At 40.8% G+C, this 25725-nt stretch overlaps 1 protein-coding gene across 1 annotated transcript in view; it reads left to right on the top strand.

Annotated features, from left to right (window-relative positions):
• The first annotated feature begins 3153 nt into the window (after positions 1-3153).
• LOC307047178 (dynein axonemal heavy chain 11) overlaps positions 3154-25725 on the top strand; it is a 43224-nt gene continuing 20652 nt past the window's right edge. The window contains exons 1-53 of the mRNA XM_079693944.1: positions 3154-3505; positions 3699-3842; positions 3983-4176; positions 4265-4454; positions 4539-4638; positions 4790-5001; positions 5194-5415; positions 5496-5663; positions 7362-7478; positions 7588-7725; positions 7826-7941; positions 8076-8271; positions 8529-8633; positions 8772-9167; positions 10397-10729; positions 10850-11104; positions 11193-11362; positions 11445-11667; positions 11796-11912; positions 12011-12097; positions 12183-12341; positions 12564-12647; positions 12777-12935; positions 13040-13162; positions 13593-13715; positions 14259-14483; positions 14562-14653; positions 14741-14867; positions 14965-15117; positions 15206-15439; positions 16586-16717; positions 17083-17243; positions 17366-17522; positions 17629-17774; positions 18163-18279; positions 18365-18503; positions 18681-18773; positions 18862-19056; positions 19137-19214; positions 19303-19435; positions 19562-19689; positions 19985-20133; positions 20645-20795; positions 20894-21025; positions 21538-21711; positions 22303-22507; positions 22777-22942; positions 23063-23165; positions 23588-23827; positions 23910-24071; positions 24186-24379; positions 24993-25155; positions 25584-25707. Coding sequence (XP_079550070.1) covers positions 3290-3505; positions 3699-3842; positions 3983-4176; positions 4265-4454; positions 4539-4638; positions 4790-5001; positions 5194-5415; positions 5496-5663; positions 7362-7478; positions 7588-7725; positions 7826-7941; positions 8076-8271; positions 8529-8633; positions 8772-9167; positions 10397-10729; positions 10850-11104; positions 11193-11362; positions 11445-11667; positions 11796-11912; positions 12011-12097; positions 12183-12341; positions 12564-12647; positions 12777-12935; positions 13040-13162; positions 13593-13715; positions 14259-14483; positions 14562-14653; positions 14741-14867; positions 14965-15117; positions 15206-15439; positions 16586-16717; positions 17083-17243; positions 17366-17522; positions 17629-17774; positions 18163-18279; positions 18365-18503; positions 18681-18773; positions 18862-19056; positions 19137-19214; positions 19303-19435; positions 19562-19689; positions 19985-20133; positions 20645-20795; positions 20894-21025; positions 21538-21711; positions 22303-22507; positions 22777-22942; positions 23063-23165; positions 23588-23827; positions 23910-24071; positions 24186-24379; positions 24993-25155; positions 25584-25707 — 8620 coding nt within the window. The 5' untranslated portion in view covers positions 3154-3289. The remainder of the gene's footprint in view (positions 3506-3698; positions 3843-3982; positions 4177-4264; positions 4455-4538; positions 4639-4789; positions 5002-5193; positions 5416-5495; positions 5664-7361; positions 7479-7587; positions 7726-7825; positions 7942-8075; positions 8272-8528; positions 8634-8771; positions 9168-10396; positions 10730-10849; positions 11105-11192; positions 11363-11444; positions 11668-11795; positions 11913-12010; positions 12098-12182; positions 12342-12563; positions 12648-12776; positions 12936-13039; positions 13163-13592; positions 13716-14258; positions 14484-14561; positions 14654-14740; positions 14868-14964; positions 15118-15205; positions 15440-16585; positions 16718-17082; positions 17244-17365; positions 17523-17628; positions 17775-18162; positions 18280-18364; positions 18504-18680; positions 18774-18861; positions 19057-19136; positions 19215-19302; positions 19436-19561; positions 19690-19984; positions 20134-20644; positions 20796-20893; positions 21026-21537; positions 21712-22302; positions 22508-22776; positions 22943-23062; positions 23166-23587; positions 23828-23909; positions 24072-24185; positions 24380-24992; positions 25156-25583; positions 25708-25725) is intronic.

Here is a 25725-nt window from a genome sequence, read left to right on the forward strand (position 1 = left end):
AATAGACCTTTAGTTTAATGTCTCTTTTCAATAGTATAAACATAATTTTTCCTTTGATGCATTATTTCGATTTTCAGCTCAACTATTCTTTGATCTTTACTAAAAGTAGCCTACACTTTATTCAGACATGTCATATCAGTCAAACCTTAAACACTAAAGTTAAAAAAGGCTGCATACATGTCTTAGATTACTTACCAAGGCTGATCAAATCAAACTATTTAACATACAGTCACAAAGCTGTGAAAATACATACTTGAAAATTATGTACTGCCTCCTTTTCAACTTTGGGCTGACACAAATGTTATTTTTTTGGTTAAACCCTTAAGAAAGTTAACATCCTTTACATTTTGGTCAACTAAATAATTTAAAATGGTATAGTTCATGACTTTCATAACGTTTAAGAGAAAAGGTGGGAGAAGTATACTCAGATCTTGTACTTAAGAGTGTAGGAATACTCTGTGACAAATAAAGCCCTGCATTGCAAATGTTACTTAAGCAAAATTACAAAAGTATTAGCATCAAAATATACGTAAAGTACCAAAAGTAAAAGTACTTATTTGGTCCATTTCAGAATAATATATATGATATGTTTTGATTATAATTATTGATCATTAGTGTTATCAAAGCTGGTAAAGGGTTTACTGCAGGGTCAGGGGCTGTTCTAGGGGGGGGGGGGCGGGGCGGGGGGGGGGGCGCAGTGCCCCCCTAACAATGACTTTGGACCCCCCCTGTGGCCCCCCTGAAAATGAAAAAAAAAAAAAAAGTTTAGGTTTAAACGATTTCTTGGCTCACGGAATAGGTGGATCTAACGCTATTTGTCATTCTAGTCGGACCCATTAAAGCGTAAAAACTGTAACTATAAGTATCTGAAATAAATATGTGCACTGAAACAAATACCAATAACTGTATTGTATAGTTTTCTTATCATAGGCGGCGCCACGGGGGCGCTAGGGGGTGCTGCAGCTCCCCTTAGGATAGCCATAGCACCCCCTAAGCACCCCCAAGAAATGTATGTCTTTTTTTTTTTTTATGTGTGAAATTCATAATTTCAAAAATGATTGATTCGAAAATAATATGCTAAAGTACAGTAGGCCTACAAGTAGCCTACTTCTGGGTCCCTGTGTGTGTGTGTGGCACGAGCCATTTTGTGTGCGTGTGCGAGCGAGAGAGAGAGAGAGAGAGCGCACACCGGTACCGGAGATCGTTGTGGTCAGCATCTGGTGCTAGCTAGCTACGCTAACGGATATAAGGACCTTTTTCAACAACAAGGTGGAGGGAGAACTCTCTCCTGTCAGGCTGAGAGTCTCAGATAACCTCAGCTCAGGTGAGCTAAAGGACTCTCTCAGTGTTTAGATACTGTATGTTAACTTTAGTCTAAGTTATCTCAGTGGGTCTCAAACGTTTTGATCACGATTAATGTAAATAAGTATTTCTGAGGCACACGTTTATTATGATCATTATAGTTATAAAAAAAACAAGAGAATAAGAGAAAAATAGTTATGAAATACTATATGACAGTAAAACAAGAATAAAAGTGAGAGATTTGTTTTTAAATATTGAAGTTAAATGCATCAATCTGGTGCATTTTGAGAGCAACATTAAGAGACCTATGGATACATCTCTCAACATCCATATGAAACAGAACTGGAAACGGATTTACATTTTCTTTATGGATATTTTACAACTCACCTTTTAAACTGTATTCTTGTTTTACTGTCATATAGTATTTCAGAACTGTTTTTCATTTATTCTCATATGGTGACCAAACCGTTTGAGACCCACTGAGATAACTAGACTAAAGTGAACTATCTAAACAGAGAGTCCCTTACCTCACTGTGCTGTAGTTATCTCTCAGTCTGACAGGAGAGAGCTCTCCCTCTCCTTGTTTTAGAAACAGCTTCTAATATCTGTTAGCGCAGCTAGCTAAGCAGATGCTAACACAACAATGCAAATAGTGAGTTTGGTAGAAATATACTGTATAATAGTAAAGTTATTTAAGATGATGCCATATTTATTGAAGATTTACATTATAAATATTCCCCAAAATTATTCAAAAGCATATTCTTCCAAACGAATTGCTGTAGTATGACACACAGGAGACTATTGATGTGTGTGGTGAGTTTGGTGGTAATAAGCTGTATAATAGTGATTGAATATTATTGTATTCTCTTTTTTCGGAGTTGCACTTTGCAGACGGTCCCTGAGCACTCGTTTCTTCTCCGGCTGGGGATAGAGACCAATGTAATGTGTCCAGCTCGGAGGACGGCGCGTATTGGCTTTTTTTTTTAAATCAAAATGTGATTGTAGTTCGTTGTCAACCTTACCACGGTACTTAGGAGACGTAATTTGTGTCTGAATAACGTTTTGTTCATGAGTCATTGATCCATGAAATCCGAATCTCCCAATATTGTTCCAACTTTACTGAACTAAGCCAGAAGACTGTCTCATTTCGTAGACCACTCGGTTTGCTGTTCCTTTACTTTATTTTTATATTTATATAGATTTATTTTGGACGAAAACTTAGCGTGAGGAAAGGCATGTGTGGCGTGAGTGCGTGAGATATGGGTTAATTGCGTGACTCTGACGCTCAATGCGTGAGTGTTGGCAGCCCTGCTAAAGATACTAAATACATGTAGTGAAGTAAAAGCACAAGATTAACCTCTGAATTGTAGTTGAGTAGAAGTACAAAGTAGCACACATTTGAAATACTCAAGTAAAGCACAAATCCCTCAAAATGGTACTAGTACAGTACTTAAGTAAATGTACTTAGTTACCTAACACTACTGTTAAGAAGCCTTACCAAGCCTTTCTAGATCCGACTATTTAACATACAATCACAAAGTCGTGGAAAAACACACATTGCAAATTATTTACTGCCTCCTTTTCAGCTTTAGGACGACACACATGTTTTGTTGATTTAACTCTAATAAAAGAAACACGGTGTATATTTTTGGTCAACCAAATAATTTAAAATGCTACCATTGTAGTAAAATACAAAACACGTAAGCCGGTCTTAAATTATATTTACACACTGACTTTCAAAAAGGAGAAGAAAGTGTAGCTCCTGGCAGTGATTGAGGACAGTGGCTGTTGTTGCTTAGTAACGGAATGCTGACCCGCCCACCGGACTGTTTAGCTCGTGCCAGTCTTTTTTACAGACATGCGTTCATAATTTAAAACTTCTTAAACACGAAGTCAAAAGCTAATTTAGGTGAAGGTGTCTTGAGTTGTTTTCCTTTTTGTTGAAGGAAGTAACAAAGGCCCAGCATGTCGTTGTCGTAGAGCAGTCATGTCAGACGACGAAAGTGTGCCTGGTTTTCTTGAAGACGACAGAGTAAAGTTTGTCGAGGCTAAAGTGTGTAGCCTGCTGCAGCTGCACCGCCAAACATGGGACAAGAGTGCCGTCAACGAAGAGTTCCAAACCGTGCTGAAAGACTTCTTCGAAAAGAAGTCTGTAATGTATTTCTCTTCTTCCAAAAAAGGAGGTCTGGTTGCTTCTAATGGGGTAAGGTTGTTACAGAATCTCCAATAAAGCTAAGCTAGTGTCGTAGATAACGAAGACTGTTTACAATTGACTTGCAAAGTTGCAAGCAAGCTAAGCTTAGGACAGGTGGAAAATCCATTGATTGACCGATTTGACTTACCTGCTTGAAAATGTCAATTTGTAGTACAATCAGGTGTTCATTTTTCGAATGCAGGTCCCAGCTGGTGCTCAAAACAGGCACATCTATATTCTCAAGAAGAGAGTGGCCCCCATCACCTCTGATAACTGCAGGGAACTGCTGCTCTTTGGCCTCCAGTCTCCATCACCACTGCTGCAGCTGTCAAGCACAGTGGAGCAGGTGATTGTTAAACCCTCCATCATACACCTATCTCATAAAAAAACATTCTGTTATATCTGCTCTCAGTCTTTTTTATGCATATTTCTAGCTTGCCTTTATGAGAGCTGGGTGAGAGTATTCATTATGTGTCTTTTGTCAAGGTATGGGTTCCACTGCTGTCAAACAACAAAAACCATCACACGTGGCCAACTTTGTTGTCTGAGGACATCATTCGACATGTTGAGAATATGTGCAGTAAGACATCAGTGGTCCAGGGTCAGGTTTTAGGGAAAAGTGTCCTCCCTATCCCAGCTGTGACAGATTGGGCGGAAAATGCATTCAGCAACTTCAAAATGTAAGAAAATACATCCATTTTGATTTTGTATCTGGATTACAATTACTGTTATTATTAACAAATACTCAACATGTGTTTTCACACACAGGTATAGTAACTATGACAGGGCACTGGCTCATGCCATAGAGAGCCAGGTCATCAACTGGAGCAATATTATCCAGAAGATTTTAAAGGAAGATTCATCAGACCTCCTCATAATAGGCAGCAACCCAGGGCCCGAAGCAGAGCTGAAGTTTTGGGTTTCAAGAAAGGCCAATATACAGAATGTTTGTGATCAGGTATGCTGAAAACCATTATTTACTTGATTTTCATCTCCTGACATTCCATGATGAGTTTAACATGTTTGGTACTTTCCATTGTAGCTTCAGAGTCCAGTTGTTCAGAAGATGGCAGAGATATTAGAGATGATGGATAGCAGTTATTATCCCGCAATCAAGACTCTAATTGGAAGTGTAGTTGAAGGTAAGATTAGTTCTCTTTTTAAAGCCAAAGAAGACATGTTGTAGTTTGCACCTTGTCAAATATCTGATTCACAGCATAATGCGATCACTCAAAACCTATTATCTCTGATAAGGTGGTTTTATTTTAAAACCTTGTTTTTCTCAATCCAAAGCACTTCAAGAAGCGAAGGACATTGACCTTTATCTACAGCCGCTACACGCACAACTGACTCCACTGGAAAAGGAAGGATTTCCTAACTTGGAAAAATTCACCCCTGTACTTTTCCACACATTGTTCCTAATCTGGACCAACTGCCAATCGTATCAAAGACCGGCACGCATTGTGGTGCTGCTGCAGGAGCTGTGCAATCTGTTCATTGAGCAGGTAGGAATCCTCATTTGAAACACCCCTAGTTATGAATGACTCCAATTATCACATACATGTGAAATTGTTGTTAATATGATTGGACACGGAGCATGAAAACCTGTCAATTATGCTGTGATGTTGTTAGTTTAGCTTAATCTTGGCTTCCTGTACGATCAAATTCACAGAATTATATCAATCTTTCCCCCTCAGGCTTCTACATACCTCTCTGCAGATCTGCTTCTCAGAGAGGATCCAGAGGAAAGTCTAACTATGGTAAAGAGAGTGATAAAAGTCTTTAGATGTTTTAAAGACAGTTACCAGACCCAGAGGGAGAGGTTGACCCACCATGTGAAACATGCACCCTGGGATTTCCCATCCGACATGATTTTTGCACGTTTCAACCAGTTCTTTAATCGTATGCTACAGCTGGAGGTGAGATCATATTTTTTTGCCACTGTGAGGTTTTATTCTTTTGTGGTTTTGTTTCCTATTACAAAATGTTATCTTTGCAGGACTTGTTTGAAATCATGCTGGACTTTCAGAGGATGGAAAAACTAGAGTTTGGTGGACTTAATGGCAAAATCTACAGTGAGAATGCTGCTCAGATGTACAAAGAATTCAGTAACCACTGCCAAGTGCTGAAGCACAGTGAAAACAGCCCTTATGACTTGAGCTCTCAGGTGAAATTGCTTATTGAGATGTCCATGAAAAGCCCTTTTATTTATATACAGTGGGGGAAAAAAGTATTTAGTCAGCCACCAATTGTGCAAGTTCTCCCATTTCAAAAGATGAGAGAGGCCTGTAATTTTCATCCTAGGTACACTTCAACTATGAGAGACAGAATGGGGGGAAAGAATCCAGGAAATCACATTGTAGGATTTTTAATGAATTAATTGGTAAATTCCTCGGTAAAATAAGTTTCTGGTCACCTACAAACAAACATGATTTCTGGCTCTCACAGAACTGTAACTTCTTCTTTAAGAGCCTCCTCTGTCCTCCACTTGTTAACTGTATTAATGGCACCTGTTTGAACTCGTTATCAGTATAAAAGACACCTGTCCACAACCTCAAACAGTCACACTCCAAACTCCACTATGGCCAAGACCAAAGAGCTGTCAAAGGACACCAGAAACAAAATTGTAGACCTGCACCAGGCTGGGAAGACTGAATCTGCAATAGGTAAGCAGCTTGGTGTGAAGAAATCAACTGTGGGAGCAATTATTAGAAAAGGGCAGACATACCAGACCACTGATAATCTCCCTCGATCTGGGGCTCCATGCAAGATCTCACCCCGTGGGGTCAAAATGATCACAAGAACGGTGAGCAAAAATCCCAGAACCACACGGGGGGACCTAGTGAATGACCTGCAGAGAGCTGGGACCAAAGTAACAAAGGCTACCATCAGTAACACACTACACCGCCAGGGACTCAAATCCTGCAGTGCCAGACGTGTCCCCCTGCTTAAGCCAGTACATGTCCAGGCCCGTCTGAAGTTTTCTAGAGAGCAGTTAGATGATCCAGAAGAGGATTGGGAGAATGTCATATGGTCAGATGAAACCAAAATATAACTTTTTGTTAAAAACTCAACTAGACGTGTTTGGAGGAGAAAGAATGCTGAGTTGCATCCAAAGAACACCATACCTACTGTGAAACATGGGGGTGGAAACATCATGCTTTGGGGCTGTTTTTCTGCAAAGGGACCAGGACCACTGATCCGTGTAAAGGAAAGAATGAATGGGGCCATGTATCGTGAGATTTTGAGTGACAACCTCCTTCCATCAGCAAGGGCATTGAAGATGAAACGTGACTGGGTCTTTCAGCATGACAATGATCCCAAACACACCGCCCGGGAAACGAAGGAGTGGCTTCGTAAGAAGCATTTCAAGGTCCTGGAGTGGCCTAGCCAGTCTCCAGATCTCAACCCCATAGAAAATCTTTGGAGGGAGTTGAAAGTATGTGTTGCCCAGCGACAGCCCCAAAACATCACTGCTCTAGAGGAGATCTGCATGGAGGAATGGGCCAAAATACCAGCAACATTGTGAAAACCTTGTGAAGACTTACAGAAAACGTTTGACCTCTGTCATTGCCAACAAAGGGTATATAACAAAGTATTGAGATGAACTTTTGTTATTGACCAAATACTTATTTTCCACCATCATTTGCAAATAAATTCTTTTTATTTAAACATTTTTTTTTCTCATTTTGTCTCTCATAGTTGAGGTATACCTAGGATGAAAATGACAGGCCTCTCTCATCTTTTTAAGTGGGAGAACTTGCACAGTTGGTGGCTGACTAAATACTTTTTTCCCCCGCTGTAAAATGCATGGTTTTACATTTATGTCAATCTCCTAATACTGTTCAACTTTGATCCACTCAAGGATTTTGAAAACGAGCATAAGGATTTGAAAGTGAGGATTGTGGACTTTGAATGCCGCCTTGCCAGCCTTATTTGCTTGGCCTTTAAGGATTGCTCAGGACTGGAGTCAGGATTTAAAGTAAGCTAAACTAGATTAAAGTATGATAATGATACATTATTGATAAAGTGAATATTGAGGAACGGAGCTTTCAAGCGGGAAACCAATCTCTTTGTTTTTCATCCTTTAGCTGCTAACTATTGTTGGACCCTTCCTGGAGAGAAGACAAATCCGACAGATATTCAGTCCCAACTACCTTATTCTGCAGCAGCTTTTCAGAGAAGAGCTGGAGAGATGTAAATGGCATTTTAAATCCAAGCTCAATAAGGTACGGGAAGAAAATAAAAATCAATATTAGCAATATGTATTCAAGGCACACACGGTATTGTACATGCAACAACTTTGTTCCATTTGGTCTTTGTTTACAGATGGAGAGTGGTCTGGGTAAGAACATGGCACACACATCTGGAGCACTGAAGTGGGCGAAGATGCTCAGAACACGCATTCAGACATCATGGGAAAAAATCAGATTACTGTTTGACATGTAAGTAAACACACTATTTCAGTGAATCAATGAATTAGTTACAGTCAGAAAGAGATACTAAGACAGAGATACTAATGGGCAATTGTGCTGGGCCTAAAAATGGCTATTTTCTCACAATTGTGCAATATTTCCAGGCCTGCAGGAGGTGGAGAATTGGCAAAGGAGTACCACATGTACATGGAGATGTTGAGCCTTCTGGACAAATATGAGGAGGACATTTATTCTGACTGGTGTAACGGTTTGGAAGAGGCCTGCCTGATGAACCTCAATCAACACCTTCTCTCCAGAAATGCCTCATCTGACCTGATCTCACTCAACTTCAATCCAAAGGTAATTGATGTTATGTCCCTGCAAAGTAGAGTGCCCATTGTGCAGCAGCCCCCCAATGCTAAATCATTATCTAAAACTGAAGATGTACTGCTGGTAAGTGAAAACACATATCCGTCCTGACAGAGGCTATGTTTTATTTTACAGTTATTTAATTTCTGTTGTTTTATTCTCCAAGGGTTTCTATTAGTTGAGACAAATTATTTGACCTCCACCCTGCTGTGATGATGTCTATACATTGGTTTATTTTCTCTCCTTAGCTGACTGAAGTCTTGAAAGATGTGAAGTATATTCAGACTCTCTGTGAGATCGAGATCCCCGCAGCTGCAATGGCAGTTTTTGAGAAGCGTGACATGTTCACAAAGGTAAGGAAAAAACATGTTACTTTATGGGCCCACCTCCAGTTAGTCCCACCTGTTTGAGTTAAACAATAAGCACTATGTATCGTGTTTATCTTGGACATTGTCTGCACATCAGAATATATTGTTTCTCCACCCTTCCAGTATGTGAGCAGTCTGCAGCTGTTGGTACAATGGTACAACAAGCTAAAGCAGACGGTGCTGGAGGTGGAACTTCCTCTCGTCAGAGCGGAGCTAGAGTCCATAGACGTGCAGTTGACCAGGGCAGAGAGTGAGCTGACATGGAAGGATCCGGACTGCTGGAGCTTCATCAGCACCACCAAAGACCTGGCCCATAACCTGGTGGGTCGAGTCAGTAGAGCCAAGGAAAACTGCGAAGCCATCCAGTCCATGATGAAGGGATGGAGCAAACAGGCCATGTTTTGCAGAAAGGATAACAAGAAGGGCTCGCTCATACAGCTGGAGGACAGGGGAGACCGTGTCAACAGGAAGTACAGCTCCATAAAGAATGATGGAGAATCTATCCACAAGCTGGTACAGGTGTGTATGCATGAACTAAAGTATTCACTCTTGTACACTATAGATTTGATGTGAATACTTGTGTTGCACTGTACAGTAGGTAATCATCACCAAACAATGTAAAAATATTGATGTCATTCCAGAACATTTTAGCATGTCTTAGAGATATGTATGTTCATCAGTAGGCCTGTCACGATAATTAATTTTGTTGGACGATAAAAAAAAAAGAAGTTTTTTAATATATATATATATATATATATATATATACACACGGAGCGTCCTGACCTGGCTGTGTGTGAGCCCCACCCCTCACAGCGCGCCTGGCTAAAATGCTGGTCACATCCTTATGTAAACAAACACGCATGTAAACAGCAATTGGCTGTGAGGGAGTGTGGTCGTCTTTCAACCAGAAGGTTGTGGGTTCGATCCCAGCCCATGCAGTCAACATGTCGATGTATCCTTGGGCAAGATACTTAACCCTGAGTTGCTCCCGATGGCACGGCCAAAGGTGTGTGAATGTGTGTGAATGTTAGGTCCTAGAGTAAGGTACACTGCTCTGTATGAATGGGTGTGAATGGGTGAATGACATGTAGTATGTAAAAGCGCTTTGAGGGGTCTTAAAGACTGGATAAAGCGCTATATAAGTACAGTCCATTTACCATTTATCGGGGTCAGAAAAGTTATCGAGTTCATTTTTATTTATCGTACGATAAGTAAATGAATTGCTTATCGCGACAGGCCTATTCATCAGCTCAAATCACAATAGAATTACAGTTCACAGGCATTTTAAAACCTTGCTTTTTTACATTCCATTTGGGAATTTGTGCTTGTTATGGGATTTAGTTTTCTCATGATAAAACAAAACAGATATGGTAAATAACATATATCTAACATAACCGTGCTCTCTACTTTACCATTAATAGTACTTACTGTAGTTCATTGATACCCTTTCTAGTTCAATCAGTTAAGTTAGACATATTAGACTTAAAATATAATTGTACTTTATATATTTTTAAATGTCCCAATATGCCAAGCTGTATTTATTAGGAAATTAATAAAACCACTCAAGCTGTCAATTTGATCTATTCCTAAAAATCTAAATGGATTGCATTACATGTCACTTGTTAGACGCTTTTATCCAAAGCGACTTACATACTCAATACTGTGGGCAATCCCCACGGATACAGTTCAGAGTCAAATAATTCAATTTTCTGTGCTTTCCATTTTCAAATATCCTACATTTTCATCAGGATAATAAGGCCCATTTCCACGCTGACCCTGAGTCAGAAGCATGGGAGTCCTACCTGGAGCATGTGGATGAGATGATGGTGGAGGGGCTCTTCAGCTTCATCAGCCACTCTCTGCAGTTCTTTGCGAACAACATGGAATCGTGGCCGAGCCCGACACCTCTGTTTGAGTCTCAATTGATGCTCAGTAGCTCAGGAATGATTTTCCTCCCCTCATTGGAGCAAGATGCAGGGGACGGCCTGTATGAGCTGATCGAAGGACTGGTTGGAGACATATTCAAGACTTCAGTAAATATCAACAGAATAGCTGCTCATCATAGCACAGAGAGCTACCAGGTAATATGCGGTAGACTGGGATCTTAAAATCTACTACTCCCTCTTAACTCATTATAGTGTCTTCTTCTTCAAACAGTACATTACCCTTATGTTATGTGTCATATAATATAACTCTTACAGGATCTAATGGATGACATGCTGGATTTGTTGGACCTGAGGCAAGAAATAATGGAGCGAGTGGAAAACGTCCTCAAGGAAGCAATAAATGACCAGAGAAAGTTTGACTGCTACGCCCATCTGTGGCAAGATGACAGGGCTGAGTTCCTCGGCCAGTTTCTGCTGTATGGGCGTGTCCTGACAGCCGAAGAGATGGAAGCTCATGGAGCAGATGGCCTCCCTGAGAGCCCGCCCACAATTGATAACTTCAAAGAACAGGTGAAATGCTCTTTTAAATCATGATTCATATTTCCCATACATGGCTGGTGAGTTAATTGTTAGCTGTTTTGTGGTCATCATTTTACAGATCGATTATTATGAGGACCTTTATGCTGACATTTCCAAACTTGAAGACTTCAAAGTGTTCAATGGATGGTTTCGGGTGGATATCAAGTTCTTTAAAGTGAGCCTCCTTAACACTGTGAAGAAGTGGAGCTGGCTTTTTAAAGAACACCTCTTGACCTATGTCACTAACAGGTACATTGAGTTTCTGCATGGCTTTAGATGCACACTAAACTGTAACATCACTTATACTTACTGTACATGTTTTCCCTCTCAGTCTCGATGAGCTGCAGAAGTTTGTCCGAGCCACTGTTGAAGGGCTAGACCAGCCTGTGGCTAAAGGAAACCACCGTGGCCTGGTGGAAGTGATGAGTCATCTGTTGGCCGTCAGAGACAGACAAGCAGCCACAGACAAGATGTTTGAGCCTTTTAGAGACACAGTGATCCTGCTGGAGCAGTATGGAGTGATCATACCAGACCAGGTCCATTCTCAGCTAGAGGTAAGACATTGAACGGTTTATTGGTTCCTATTTTCATGCTACCTTCAAGAACATATGATACTTAATTATAATTTATTCACAAATTATTTTCATTTGATCTTTGAAAATCCAAATAATTCTCTCGATAGGAACTTCCTGAGAAATGGAGTGGGGCAAAAAAATTGGCCTTAAAAGTGAGGCATGAGGTGGCTCCCATGCAGAATGCAGAAGTGATGGTGATACGGAAACGATGCATGACATTTGAGGTGAAGTCGCTTTTATATACAGCTTTAAGCTGTTAGAAGCTTTTGATTTTATATATATTTTAGCTAAAACAAGTAAAGTAATACTTCTTATTTTTCAGGTGAAACAAAGCAAATTCAGGGAGATGTTCAGAGCAACAGCGCCATTCAGATACAATGCTGTGCGACCCTACATCAGTCTGGAGAAGGTAGGAGTTCAACCTTGACTTGATTATAATAATATTGTATTATACTATACACTTTGGATAACAATTACCATGTGTTGTTTTCTAGTCTGAAAAAGCCGTTCGAGACATGGAGAAGGAGGTGGCAGAGCTGCAGGAGTCCACGAATCTGTTCGATGTTACTATTCCTGACTACAGAGAAATCAAGTCCTGCAGGCGAGAGATCACGGTCCTCAAAGAATTATGGGACATTGTTGTGTTTGTGCAGGTGAGTTGCTTAATATATACTGTATATTTAAAGTGTCTATTCTGGAGTGATGGGAAGTCCAGCTGAAGGCCTCATCCCCCCCCCACTTCAATGACCCAAAAACTCAATAACGTGTCCTCTTAGGAGCCGTCATTGATCCTTTGAATACCCTGTCGCCTCTAAATGTCCCCATTAAGTCCCCTCAGCCCATTGACCCCTCTGCATGCGTCTTTATCTATACAGAGCAGTGTTGAAAACTGGACAATGACCAAATGGAGGCAGATAAACGTGGACCAGATGGATGGCGAATTGAGGAGGTTTGCCAAGGTGAGGTCACCAACAGTGCTGCATCACACCAGCATATCTCTCCTGCTGCCTTGCTGTTATGCACCGGTGCTATTTGTAACAGATGCCTTCTAATAACTAATTATGTTTACCTGCCTTCTGTTTGTGTAGGACATACGGAAGCTTGACAAAGAGGCTCGCATTTGGGATGTGTATTCCGGGTTAGACCTTTATGTAAAGAACCTGTTGACGTCACTGCGGGCCGTGAGTCAGCTACAGGACCTGGCAATACGAGAGCGCCACTGGGTGCAGCTAATTAGAATAACACAGGTGCATTAACACACACATCAGTGATCCTGCTGAAGAGCATTGTTTTGCTTGCATGATAAGAACGAATGACACTTTACATCATGACATTAATTATTTTATAATAGATGGACTTCACTGTGACGGACAGCACCACTCTGGGAGACCTCTTGGCTCTGCAGCTCCATTTGTTGGAAGACGAAGTTCGCAACATTGTGGATAAGGCAGTCAAAGAGATGGCCATAGAGAAGGTTGTTCTGCAGTTAAATATATGGGGTCAAACACTTCAAATTAAATTGGGATTTTGCCTGTGAAAAAAGTGATGACATCAGCGAGGAGCTAACTTTGTATACACATGGTCCCTAACAGTGCTGAACTGCAAGAACCATGGAATGCAAAACATCAACTTTTCCGCCTTGGGAGTATGTTCTTAGATTATCCAACAAGTTAAAGAATGGTTTATTTAGCAGAACAAAAAAGAGAATCTGTATAATTACTCAAGGAACACTTCATCTAAAGTCATATAAGACATACAAATATATTTCTTTGTTATCACATTTGGTGTGTAAATTACCCCTACACCAAATGTAGAATTTATAATTTAACCAAAAGTAAATGCAGTGAAACCGTTTAATATTTCAAACATATAACCATTATGCTATATATTTATATTAATTTCAGATTGTGACAGAAATAAGTAAAACGTGGGCATCGATGGAGCTTTCATATGAAGGTCATTACCAAACCTCTGTGCCACTGCTGAAATGTGACGAGGAACTCATTGAAACTCTCGAGGATCATCAGGTGAATATCTAAGCTACTGATTTTATGTGTGATCTAATTTCATGGAATGCACAATGGCTGTGAAGCTCTCAAGATCAGTTGTCTGAGAGGAGCACTGATAGTTAAGGGCTGAATAGAGATGAGGGTGCAGAAAGGGGCCGCCCTGTCTGACTGTCTAACAGCACAGCTGAGAGAAGAGGGGTCCCTATTGAGTCTTTAGATTTATAGCTGCGGGAGGACACAGGGCATTGTTGCACCGCGGCGGTCTTTGTACATGTCCACCAGATGCATTGGGGGTTATAGCCAGCAATTAGAAGTCTTGCCACTTTAGTGCCTAGATCTTTGTGTAAACAGACTGTTTCCCTCCCCCATTTTAATGGCATGGCATGCTGATGAGCTTGAATATGCATTGAAATTAAACTGACACATGTTATGAGGTTTAGGTTATTAAGATATTACTTTCTCTGGCCATAGATTGGGTGGTAGTTATGTGTATTTGAGTTTTGCATTGGATCAAATCCTTTTGAAAGACTATAACCATGTCTGCGTGTCTTCATCCTCTAGGTTCAGCTCCAGGGCATCTTTCAGAGCAAGCATGTGCATCACTTCCTGTTCCAGGTAGTGGAGCTGCAGAAACAGCTGACTGTGGCGGACTCTGTGCTGATGGTCTGGATGGAGGTCCAAAGAACGTGGGCCTACCTGGAAAGCATCTTCAAGAGCTGCGACGATATCTGCCAGCAGCTGCCTGCAGATGCACACAGATTTCAAGTTTTAGATGCAGAATTTCAGGTCTGCACTTATGTTTATGTAGTTATTCAAATACTATTATTGTCATTATTATAATCATGGTGCTGATGGTTCTTTCAGGAGTTAATGTTGGACAGTGCTAAGACTAAAAACGTCATCGAAGCCACCAACAAATCTCATCTATTTGAGAAGTTAGAGGACCTGCAAAGAAGGTTCATTTTCATTTAATTACATTTGAATTATATTGCTCACAGTTTGAGGTATTGTGCTCACTATTTCCATACTCTCTCTTTGAACAGGTTGTCATTGTGTGAAAAAGCCCTCGCTGAGTACCTGGAGACGAAGAGACTCGCATTTCCCCGATTCTACTTTATTTCATCTGCAGATTTGTTGGACATCCTCTCTAAAGGGAGTCGCCCCAGAGAGGTGCATACATGTAGCATTTCCCTTTATTTAGTTCATGTGACACACTTTAACTACTTGTTCTGTCATGAACAAAAGAATGACACAGTGTATTTCGCAGGTAACTGTCCACCTCTCAAAATTATTCGACAACATGGCAAATCTTGAGTTTGCTCAAAATGAACATCTGGATAATCCTAAACGTGCAGTGGGCATGTACAGCAAAGAGAGAGAATATGTCCCATTCCAGACTGAATGTTGCTGTAACGGGCCGGTAAGATTACATTGACTACTGTCTCAGAAAATCTGTATTTGTTACGATATTTCACAAGACAACCTAACGAGTGAAACAAATACTTCAGGTGGAGGCGTGGCTCTCTTCTCTGGAGGAGTCGATGAGGGAATGTGTCCGCGGGCACCTGTCCGAGGCTGTGTCTGCGTACGAGGACAGACCCAGAGAGCAGTGGATTCTCGACTTCCCGGCCCAAGTGGCTCTCACCGGATCCCAGATCTGGTGGAGCAATGATATGGAGCTGGTGTTCAAAAGACTAGAGGAAGGGTTTGAGTCTGCTCTCAAAGATTACAACAAGAAACAGGTACACTGCATGATGCATTCACACACTTACAATAAAGATTTCAATTAAATGCAGCTTAGTTGATAAGAAATCTGACTGATCCAAAATAAGAAACATTTTTGTAAATATTTGCTTAATTGAATATATGATATACTTCATATTTGGGCCAAACTGCAGAGTGTTTAAAGATGACATAAATGTGAAAGGTGTTATGCTCATTTCTACTTTAGTTATTAGAAGAATATTCAATATAAAATGTAATATTTGGGCAGCATGGTAGCGCTCCTGGTAGAGCAGGCAACCCATGTAAATAAGAAAAGGTTAAACTCTTGATTAGTTTTTATTTCTATACACATTATTTATAAAATGTACTATCTGACTGGTTTCTGTGTCTGTTGTGAGTGAAATGGCAACTGCTAAAGACAGTGGCGAACCATGTCTATCACAACTGGACCTTCCGTAGACACACACACACCCTCCGCCGCACCCGCGCTGATTGGTTGGATTTCTTTTCTAACGCAAAACCACTGAAATACGGAGTGCATGGACCGAGAAGGACAAACAAATCAACGTAACACTGTTATATTACAGATACGAGTCTGATTTATTCATTTTACAAAGATTTTATTTATATAATTAAATCGATTTTTTGTTTGTTTTATCTGAGTGTTCCAGGGTATTCTCTGAATACCTTGAAGGCCCTGACGGTTCGCCACTGGCTAAAGATAATGCAGACATTTTCCATACTGCCATTATAATGAAATCAGCCTGCGTGTAGGGCCCTGTTGTGGCGTATGCTCATAGTTGTATGATCACTCTTGTCAGATTCATCAGCACTATTTAAGGTTAGCTTGTCCTTGGTTGCTGTTTGAATAATCTCTCTCCCTTCAACGCACGGCACCGCACTGATTGGATCTGCTGTCATACAAGACTAGTGACAAATGCAGGACATGCAGTGATGTTTTAGTCAATACAAGAACAAAAGAGTACTTCTGATTCTCTGTTTCTTTCAAAATGCCCTCTGGGTCTGCATTAATACACCTAAAGTGCATGTTGTTCTGCATGGGTTTAAGATATAATTCCTACAAATGCAAGTGAAACCTGACGTTTGTTGCCAATTTAATCTCATGTGAATTCAAATTGGCACTCATGTTTTTTTTTCTCCAGATTTCTCAACTCAACATGTTGATCAGCATGCTGCTGGGGGAGCTGAGCTCAGGCGACAGACAGAAGATCATGACCTTATGCACTATTGATGTCCATGCAAGAGACATTGTTGCCAGCCTCATTGCCCAAAAGGTTTTAACAATTGAAATCATCTCATAAAGATCATCTCCTTTAAGTCGGATAAATGTAACATTGCATTCTAGTAATATAAAGAAATTCTCCTCATATCGGTGTGGAAAAGATAATATCAGTGTTTTTTAAATTTATTTGATTCTCTATGGACAATCCAAAATCCAATGAAAAGCATAGATTAGAACCTTTTCACTTTGTATTGACCGAGATAAACAAGAGAGGAATTTTACTCAAGGGATACAAAATGCTGTAAACTTTAGGTCTAAACTAAAACATGACAATATTTGAAATAGTTGTGATCATTCAACTCCCTGCTGCCCGTATCTCTTGTGATATTATTTACCAGCAGCTGAATCTGTTCTCAGGTCACCTCCTCTCAGGCCTTTCCATGGCTTTCCCAGCTGCGGCACTGCTGGTATGAGCAGCAGCATCAGTGCTTCGTTAACATCTGTGACGCCAAGTCCCCTTACTCGTACGAGTATCTTGGAAATACATCGCGTCTCGTCATCACCCCCCTCACAGACCGGTAACTGCTGTTTCATCACCTTTCAGTCTATGCAAGTATCATTTCATTACATTTTCTACATTCAGCATGGCTAAACACAACATTTGTGTGTCTCTGAATGCTGGTCCCGTGGGCATGTTTAGGTGCTACATCACTCTAACTCAGTCACTCCACCTGACCATGAGTGGGGCCCCAGCTGGCCCCGCAGGAACAGGGAAGACTGAGACAACGAAGGATCTTGGCAGAGCCATGGGCGTCATGGTTTACATCTTCAACTGTTCTGAACAAATGGACTACAAGGTTGGACATTCAATCAAATTCAAAGTTACTCTCTTTGCTCAGTGTATGTCTTGATTATCTTTTTACACATGAATGCTAAATGTATTTTTTTCTTTTACATGTTCAGTCAATTGGAAATATCTACAAGGGTCTTGCCCAGACCGGAGCATGGGGTTGCTTCGATGAGTTCAACCGTATCGCTGTGGATGTTTTGTCCGTCGTGGCAGTGCAGGTCAAAACTATACAGGACGCCATTCGCACTAAAAAGAAAAGGTAGCAAGTGAAGGCTGAATACTGTACATCAAGACTTCATGCTGTAAGACTGAAAACTGTGTTAATAATCAGCTGCAAATATGGTTTGACCTAAAAAAAATTACAACAAAAGGTTTCTCAACGGATTATTGTATTATCAGGTGTACTTAATAACATACTAAAAGTCTCCCTAAATCTGATTACTAGAAATGTGTATTTTTGAAGATGGCCGAAATTCCTTAAAATACCCTAACTCCTTCATCCTTTATGAAGTATTTTTTTGGTATAAACTTATGTTTTGGGGGTCTATAAATCCATTGGACCTGTCCAAATTGCAATGATATGATTACATAATTTTAACATCATAAATGTTAAATAGATATATATAACCCTCCATGCAACCTCACAGGTTCCTGTTCCTGGACCAAGACATTGTGTTAAAGCCCTCTGTGGGGATATTCATCACTATGAACCCTGGCTATGCAGGCAGGACGGAGCTACCCGAGAACCTCAAGGCTCTTTTCAGGTGAGAGGGAAACCGCAGCTTCTTTTATAATGTGCCGTGATTCAGCAGGAAGTTCATGGTCTGCATTTCCTGTGTCCTGCCGTAGACCCTGTGCCATGGTGGTGCCGGACACTGAGCTAATTTGTGAGATAATGCTGGTGGCAGAGGGCTTCCGAGATGCTAAGCTTTTAGCCAGGAAGTTCATCACGTTGTACAGTCTCTGCAAAGAGCTCCTCTCCAAGCAGGTAGGAGAAATATTTTATATTTCATAATGTTGGATTTGAAAACAGAGCATCAATAATAACGTTTTTCAGCCAACCCCTTGGAGCACAGTGATTCATAAAACCATTCAATACACTTTTATCTTTCAAAAGAGTGATGTATGGAAAGTAATTCATTGTCTATTCTTCTTTGTTTGTTAGGACCACTATGATTGGGGCTTGCGTGCTGTCAAGTCTGTTCTGGTTGTGGCCGGGGCCCTGAGAAGAAGAGACAAGAGTAGACCAGAGGATCAGGTGACTTGCATGTGTTTGGCATCTTGCAGCCACAAGAGGAAGCCTCATTGTCTCATACTATAATCCACCATTTCACTTCATTTGCCAGGTGCTGATGCGAGCGCTGAGAGACTTCAACATGCCTAAAATTGTCACTGAGGATGTGGCTATCTTCTTGGGACTGCTTGGAGATCTGTTCCCAGGCCTGGAGGTGGAGAGAGAGAGAGACTGCGAGTTTGAAACGGCCGTCAGGAAGACAACGCTGGAGCTCCGACTCCAACCGGAGGAGACATTCATCCTTAAGGTTAGGACATGACATATGCACTGAATACAATGTTTGACAAAAAGCTACAAATAATCTATTTTCCAAAATGTCTTCATCAGGTGGTGCAGTTGGAGGAACTCATGGCAGTGCGTCATTCAGTCTTTGTTGTTGGAAATACGGGAACTGGAAAAAGCCAAGTAAGTTTGTATTGCCTTTTAAAAGTAAATGCTCCGTTTGATTCGGTAAGGTACATCAAATGTAAGGTTTTTTTAATCTCTTCACCAGATATTGAGAGTCCTCCATAAAACTTATGTCAACTTGAAAAGAAAGCCTGTGTGGAATGACCTCAATCCGAAGGCAGTGGACAGAGATGAATTGTTTGGCTTCATCCATCACGCAACTCGAGAGTGGAAAGATGGTAAACAGAGACGGTTTACTTAGAAATAAGAACATTTAAAATGCAGGACAAGTGCTAACTCATACCACATGTAATCAGTACCTTGATATATTTGTTGTTAATTGTGCATTTGAATCCCTGTGTTAGGTTTACTTTCATCACTGATGCGAGAGCAAGCAAACATCTCCCACACTGGACCTAAGTGGATTGTGTTGGATGGAGACATTGATCCGATGTGGATTGAATCACTCAACACGGTGATGGATGACAACAAGGTACCTCCCTCCTGTTCACCCATACACTAGTGTGCAACACATAGCAACCAAGGTGGCATAGATAGAAAAAGATGCTTCTTTCCCCCTCCTTCAGCAATCACTTCCTGGAGTGAGAGTACTTGGAAATCTTTTTCCAGAGCAATGAATCATGTCCGAGTGATCTTGTACCTTTTGAAATATTCTAAAGCAAGTCTGTCCAATGCGATGAAATATGAAGGTGTTTTCGGCAGAGTATTGTCTGTCCATTCAAATGTTATGACTTTTGTAAACTGTTATGCTTTCTAACGTCTTTCAGGTCCTCACGCTGGCCAGTAATGAACGTGTCCCACTCACTTCATCCATGAGACTGGTGTTTGAAATCAGCCACCTACGGACGGCCACTCCTGCTACCGTGTCCAGAGCCGGAATCCTCTACGTCAACCAGCAGGACCTGGGCTGGAACCCGTGAGTGACACAGTTTGTATTCACATATGATCGAAGCATCGTTAACGTTTCCAATTCAATGCTGTGTTTGTATTATCTTCTTTATAATGTCTTGAGCTTGTTTCACTCAAGTGATGTTATTGAGTGTTATTACGTTTTCAATGCATCCTCATATAACAGTTTGAGTTTTCCTATGAACGTCCAACCACCCAGTTGTTCTGTGCAAGCTCCTGCAGTGCAGAACATGTGAAGGCAACACACTGCTTGGTTTAGTTTAAGAAAAGATCATGATTTGGGTCAAATGAATTGCATGTACTGTATGTAGCTTTACATGTTGGTTTTGGATAAGTAAATAGGTTACTTGGAGGCAGAAATGCAAATCCTAATGATCAGATGGGTTAAATAAAAATGATAATGAAATACTTATTGTAGATAAAGTTACGAAACACTGAATAAGAACAGTCTGCATTGTTTCCAAAGACACTGTTTCGGATCCTGACCAGGTCAATACAGCAATATATAACTTCCTCAGGTACGTTGCTAGCTGGATTGACCAACGCGAACGGCAGACGGAACGGGCCCATCTCACCATCCTGTTTGAGAAATACGTTCCTCGTTGTCTAGAACAAATGAGAAACTCCTTCAAGACCATCACTCCCATCCCAGAAAGCTCTATGGTGCAGGTACGCAAACACAAGCATGTTCATGTAATGTTTCTCCTATTCTATGCTCGAACAGTCAACACATCACAATGAAATCATTATTTGTTCCCCTTGTTCAGACACTCTGCGCTTTGCTCGACTGCCTTCTAACACCAGAAAATATTCCATCCGACTCTCCACGGGAGCTCTATGAGACCTACTTCACCTTTGCCTGCATCTGGGCTTTTGGGGGGGCTCTGTATCAAGATCAGGTATTACTTTGGTTTGATTCAAGTGGATGAAATCGAGTTTGGATTAACAACAAAACACAAAAACAGCAACTATAATTCCTTATCAACATAAATAGCATATTAATATAAGCATACTGTTGATGTGTACATTCTGACAAGGCAATGATACACTCTGTTCTTAAAAAGCTTAATTCCTTTGGTGCTCAAAACAGTTTTCACTAAAGGACATTGTACATTTTTCATTGAAAATGTGGATCTGGGCATATATCTAGGATTGTTATACAAGTTTATTGGATAGTTTGTTAATTATCTTTGTAATAGTTGGCTCTACTTACTTCTCGAGTTGTCTTTGTACTTCTGGAAGGTATAAATATAGGGTGAGGGCCCTTTTGCTGACAGACATGCCAAACTGTCAAGTGATCAAGAATATGATAAGCTTATTGTACCTGTCAATGATTGTGACTAATTGAAGGGTTGTTCATTTAAATGATATATATTATTGCATGATATGATATGTTCTATGATTTGTCCAGCTCTATGATTACCGGGTACTGTTCAGTCAGTGGTGGACCAAAGAAATGAAGACGGTGAAGCTTCCAGCACAAGGGAGCGTGTTTGACTACTACCTTGACCCTCAAACCAAACGCTTCCTGCCCTGGAGTGATACTGTGCCGCCGTTTGAAATGGAAACGTGTACTCCATTACAGGTAAAAAGAATATTAGCTACCGAAAATGCGGGGGAGTGTAACTCTTTGAGATGCAGACTTTTCAAAGCAGTTTGATAAATAATCACAAACATGATCACGAGCAACCTTCTTAAAGAAAATTAACCAGAAATGAACAATACAGCGATATTAAAAATGTTTGTATGCCTGAGTGAACATAATAAGAGAGGGTAAAGTCCAATCAGGAGGTTATGGTAGGGGTGCTAGAATGGATGATGGGCTTTCCACTGTGTCTGATTACCATCTACTACACCCCATACCAGACTGTGTGGGGGTGAAGGCATGAGCAACAAGGCTTGAGCTATCACCCACGCTCTATTGTCTTTCTGTATGCTCCTGCGTACAGCTGTGAATGCTCCAAAGGCTCTTGCTGAGCCATAATTAGTGGGGTTTTGTTCTGAGCAAATGATGCTATTATGACAGAATAGTTGTGGTGTACTGGGGAAATACAAGAAATTATAAATCACATACAATTCACTGAACACATGTCTGTCAATAAATCACACTCAAAGAAAGCCATAATAACTATGTATGTTTCTGCTTTGTGTCTTCCTGCTGTTTCTATGATTGCAGGCTGTTCTGGTACACACAGCAGAGACTGTGCGTCTTCGCTACTTCATGGACTTGTTGCTGGAGAGGAGACAGCCAGTGATGCTGGTGGGGAATGCGGGAGTGGGAAAGACTGCACTTGTCAAGAACAAGTTTGACTGTCTGCCAGAGAGTTACATGAGTACAAAAGTACCCTTCAACTACCACACGACCTCCCTCATGCTACAGGGTGAGAGAGAGGGGGGGGCTCTGTTCTTTTGTAGTGACTCGTACATCAAGTAAACTGTAGCACCATCTGCTGGTAATGCTCAGATTCAGAAAGAACGGAGGGGGAGAAAAACGTAACAACCATTGTTAATGTAATCCTCGCCTGAGTCATATGGCATCTGCACATTTCCAAAGTTGGTTTTTGACTAGTGTAAGAATATTCTAGCTTTTGTGTTTCTTGTATGTGTGGAGTTTTGTTGATGTTTTGTTGTTGTTTGTTTTCTCTTGTAGAGATTCTTGAGCGGCAGTTAGAGAAAAGAGCGGGACGAAGCTACTCCCCTGCAGGCAACAGAAGGATGGTCTACTTCATCGATGATATCAACATGCCAGCTGTCGACAGTTACGGAACAGTGCAACCTCACACACTCATACGTCAGCATCTGGATTATGGCCACTGGTGAGAAGACCCCACATGCTCAGTACTAGTTTTTGTTGTTGTGTGTTTGAGTCTTATGCCACCACATGGTCTGTTCACCTATTAAATAAATAAAGAATGTATTTCCTTTGATCTCTGTAGGTATGACAGACAGAAGCTGATCCTAAAGGAAATCCACAATACCCAGTATGTTGCCTGTATGAATCCAACGGCTGGGAGCTTCACTATCAACCCCAGACTACAAGTGTGTTTTCCATTCACATGTCCTACTGTAGCATCTCAGTTTTTGATTTGAATTAAAACAAGCATATTGCTCCAGCATATCTTTTTTGAAATGCAGTCTTATGGACTATGTATGTTCTGATACAGGATAGCTGTAAGTATACATTTAAATGTGTGAAAATAAATCTTAGTAAATAGTGTTTTTATATATGTATTTAACGGTGGCAACGTTGATTCATTAATATCCTGAAGAATCAGGAGTCAATTGGTTTTTATACTGAATCGTGATTTGCAGAATATTTGCAAGAAACTTTACTTTCACTTGTTTGCAGGGACTAGGATTATTTTATATCCGTGTAGTTTGGAGCATAAACAAAACACGTAAAAAATGTCAACATTAATTTTGACATTTTCTGAAGTTTGGTTTGTGCCTCTTCTCCACAGAGACATTTCTCAGTGCTGGCGGTGAACTTCCCTTCGTTTGAGGCTCAGACGTCAATCTTCAGTCAGATCCTGTGTGGCCATCTCAAGCAGGAGCACTTCAGTCCGCTGGTTCAGAGGAGCGCAGCAACTGTCGTCCAGGCTGCCATCTCTCTTCATCACAAGATGGTCCACAGCTTTCTTCCCACAGCCATCAAATTTCACTACACATTTAATCTACGAGACTTGTCTAATGTCTTCCAGGTAGTAAAGAGAGAGAGCAAATACTGCAATTAGACTTTATAATGAAAACATGAACATTCATAGGGTTATTTGTGTTCCTCAGGGCATCCTACTGGCTGGGCCTGACAGTGTGGGAGAGAGCACTGACCTGGCACTGCTGTGGCTCCACGAGTCCTGCAGAGTGTACTCAGACAGACTGGTAGATGACAAGGACCTGCAGCTCTTCCGGAAGCTCCAGATGGAGACTGTGCATGAATGCTTTGAGGTGCAATACAGATTCTGTTAAAGGGTGTAAACCATTTAAATTGCTCTTCCTCACCTTCAGATATCAACACAAAGCAAGAGATTTTAATGTATTATTATGCTTGTTCTCTTCCAGGGGCTGGAGGACAAAAAGGTGACACAGCAGCCCCTCCTCTATTGCCACTTTGCCCAAAAGGGCAATGAAGCCTCGTATGCTCCTGTCACAGACTGGACTGCGCTCAGGTCCGTCCTCACAGATGCCCTGGAGAGCTACAACGAGCTCAACGCAGCCATGGACCTGGTGCTGTTTGAAGACGCCATGGAACATGTGTACGTGTAGCTGTTTTGCATCTCATTGTCATCGTCAGGAAAAAAAAGATCTTTGACAACATTCCTGAACTGTTTTGCACCAAAGATTAAACCTAAGACACTAAACACAAATGAGCAAAACATGAAGCTTTTAAAAAAAATGTCAAAGTAGTAAGGAAATAATATTTTATGGAAAATAAAGATGGCACTTTTATGTAGAAAGCTAAGTTAATATGAGTGATTGGCTTATGTTAGAAGCATCTGCATCTGCATTGCACAATAACTTTGACCTGCACACATACATGTAAATATATTTAACATTCCGGACTCAAATATGTATATACTGTATGTTCATTTTAATTAATTTCTTGTTTTAACAGCTACTTACCTGTATATCATTTTGATGTTATCTTTAATTGTATTAACCTTATGTGAATCTGTGCTGTGCTTTCGCTCTCACTCACTGTTGCTGCTTACACTCCTGAGTTCCCCCACAGGGATTAATAAAGCTGCATCTTATTTGATCTAATCTGTGCAGCTGATATGAACACTACTCAAGACAGTTGGAATAGATGTATAGTATTTGATTGGAAAGAGTTGTTTGATGGCGTAACAAAGATTGTGTTGTTACCAGCTGTCGCATCAGTCGTATCCTGGAGTCTCCAAGGGGTCACGGCTTACTGGTCGGGGTCGGGGGCAGCGGGAAGCAGAGCCTGACACGTCTGGCTGCCTACATTTCCTCTGTGGAAGTCTTCCAAATCACTCTGACTAAGGGTTATAGCATCCAGGACCTCAAGGTAAATATTGATGTGGTTAATAAGATGCAGCCAAACTAAGTTTCACTCTAAACAATATTTTTATGAACATTGATACCCTTTAAATCGTAGTTACAATCATTCAGAAGTCACTTAAATCAAGGATTATTTACAAAAATCCTTAAATAATTGTCCTTCTGGCTGCTTGGGGGACATTGATGCGATTTAGTTTTATTTATCTCTCACTGACACAGGAAATGATTGTCAGATACTATTTAAAGCCACTGGGAAATGTTTCAATATCGCATTGCAAGTTTGTCAATAGAATCATTGAATAGCCCCTTAAAAAAATCAAGGCGCTATCATGGGACTTGTTATGTCATTGATTATCGTTGGGTAGAAATTCTCTAGTGGACTCCTCATCAGTTTGAACAGCATGTTTATTTCATGGCATGTGTTGTTTCATTTAGACGGATCTGGCAGGCTTGTTCCTGAAGACTGGAGAGAAGAACAAGCGCGTGGCTCTGCTGCTGACTGACGCACAGATCCCTGATGAACGCTTCCTGGTCATCATCAATGACTTACTGGCTTCAGGTCAGACCTAAACTCTGT

Source organism: Notothenia rossii (assembly GCF_949606895.1).
Source record: "Notothenia rossii genome assembly, chromosome: 7".
NCBI lineage: Eukaryota > Metazoa > Chordata > Actinopteri > Perciformes > Nototheniidae > Notothenia > Notothenia rossii.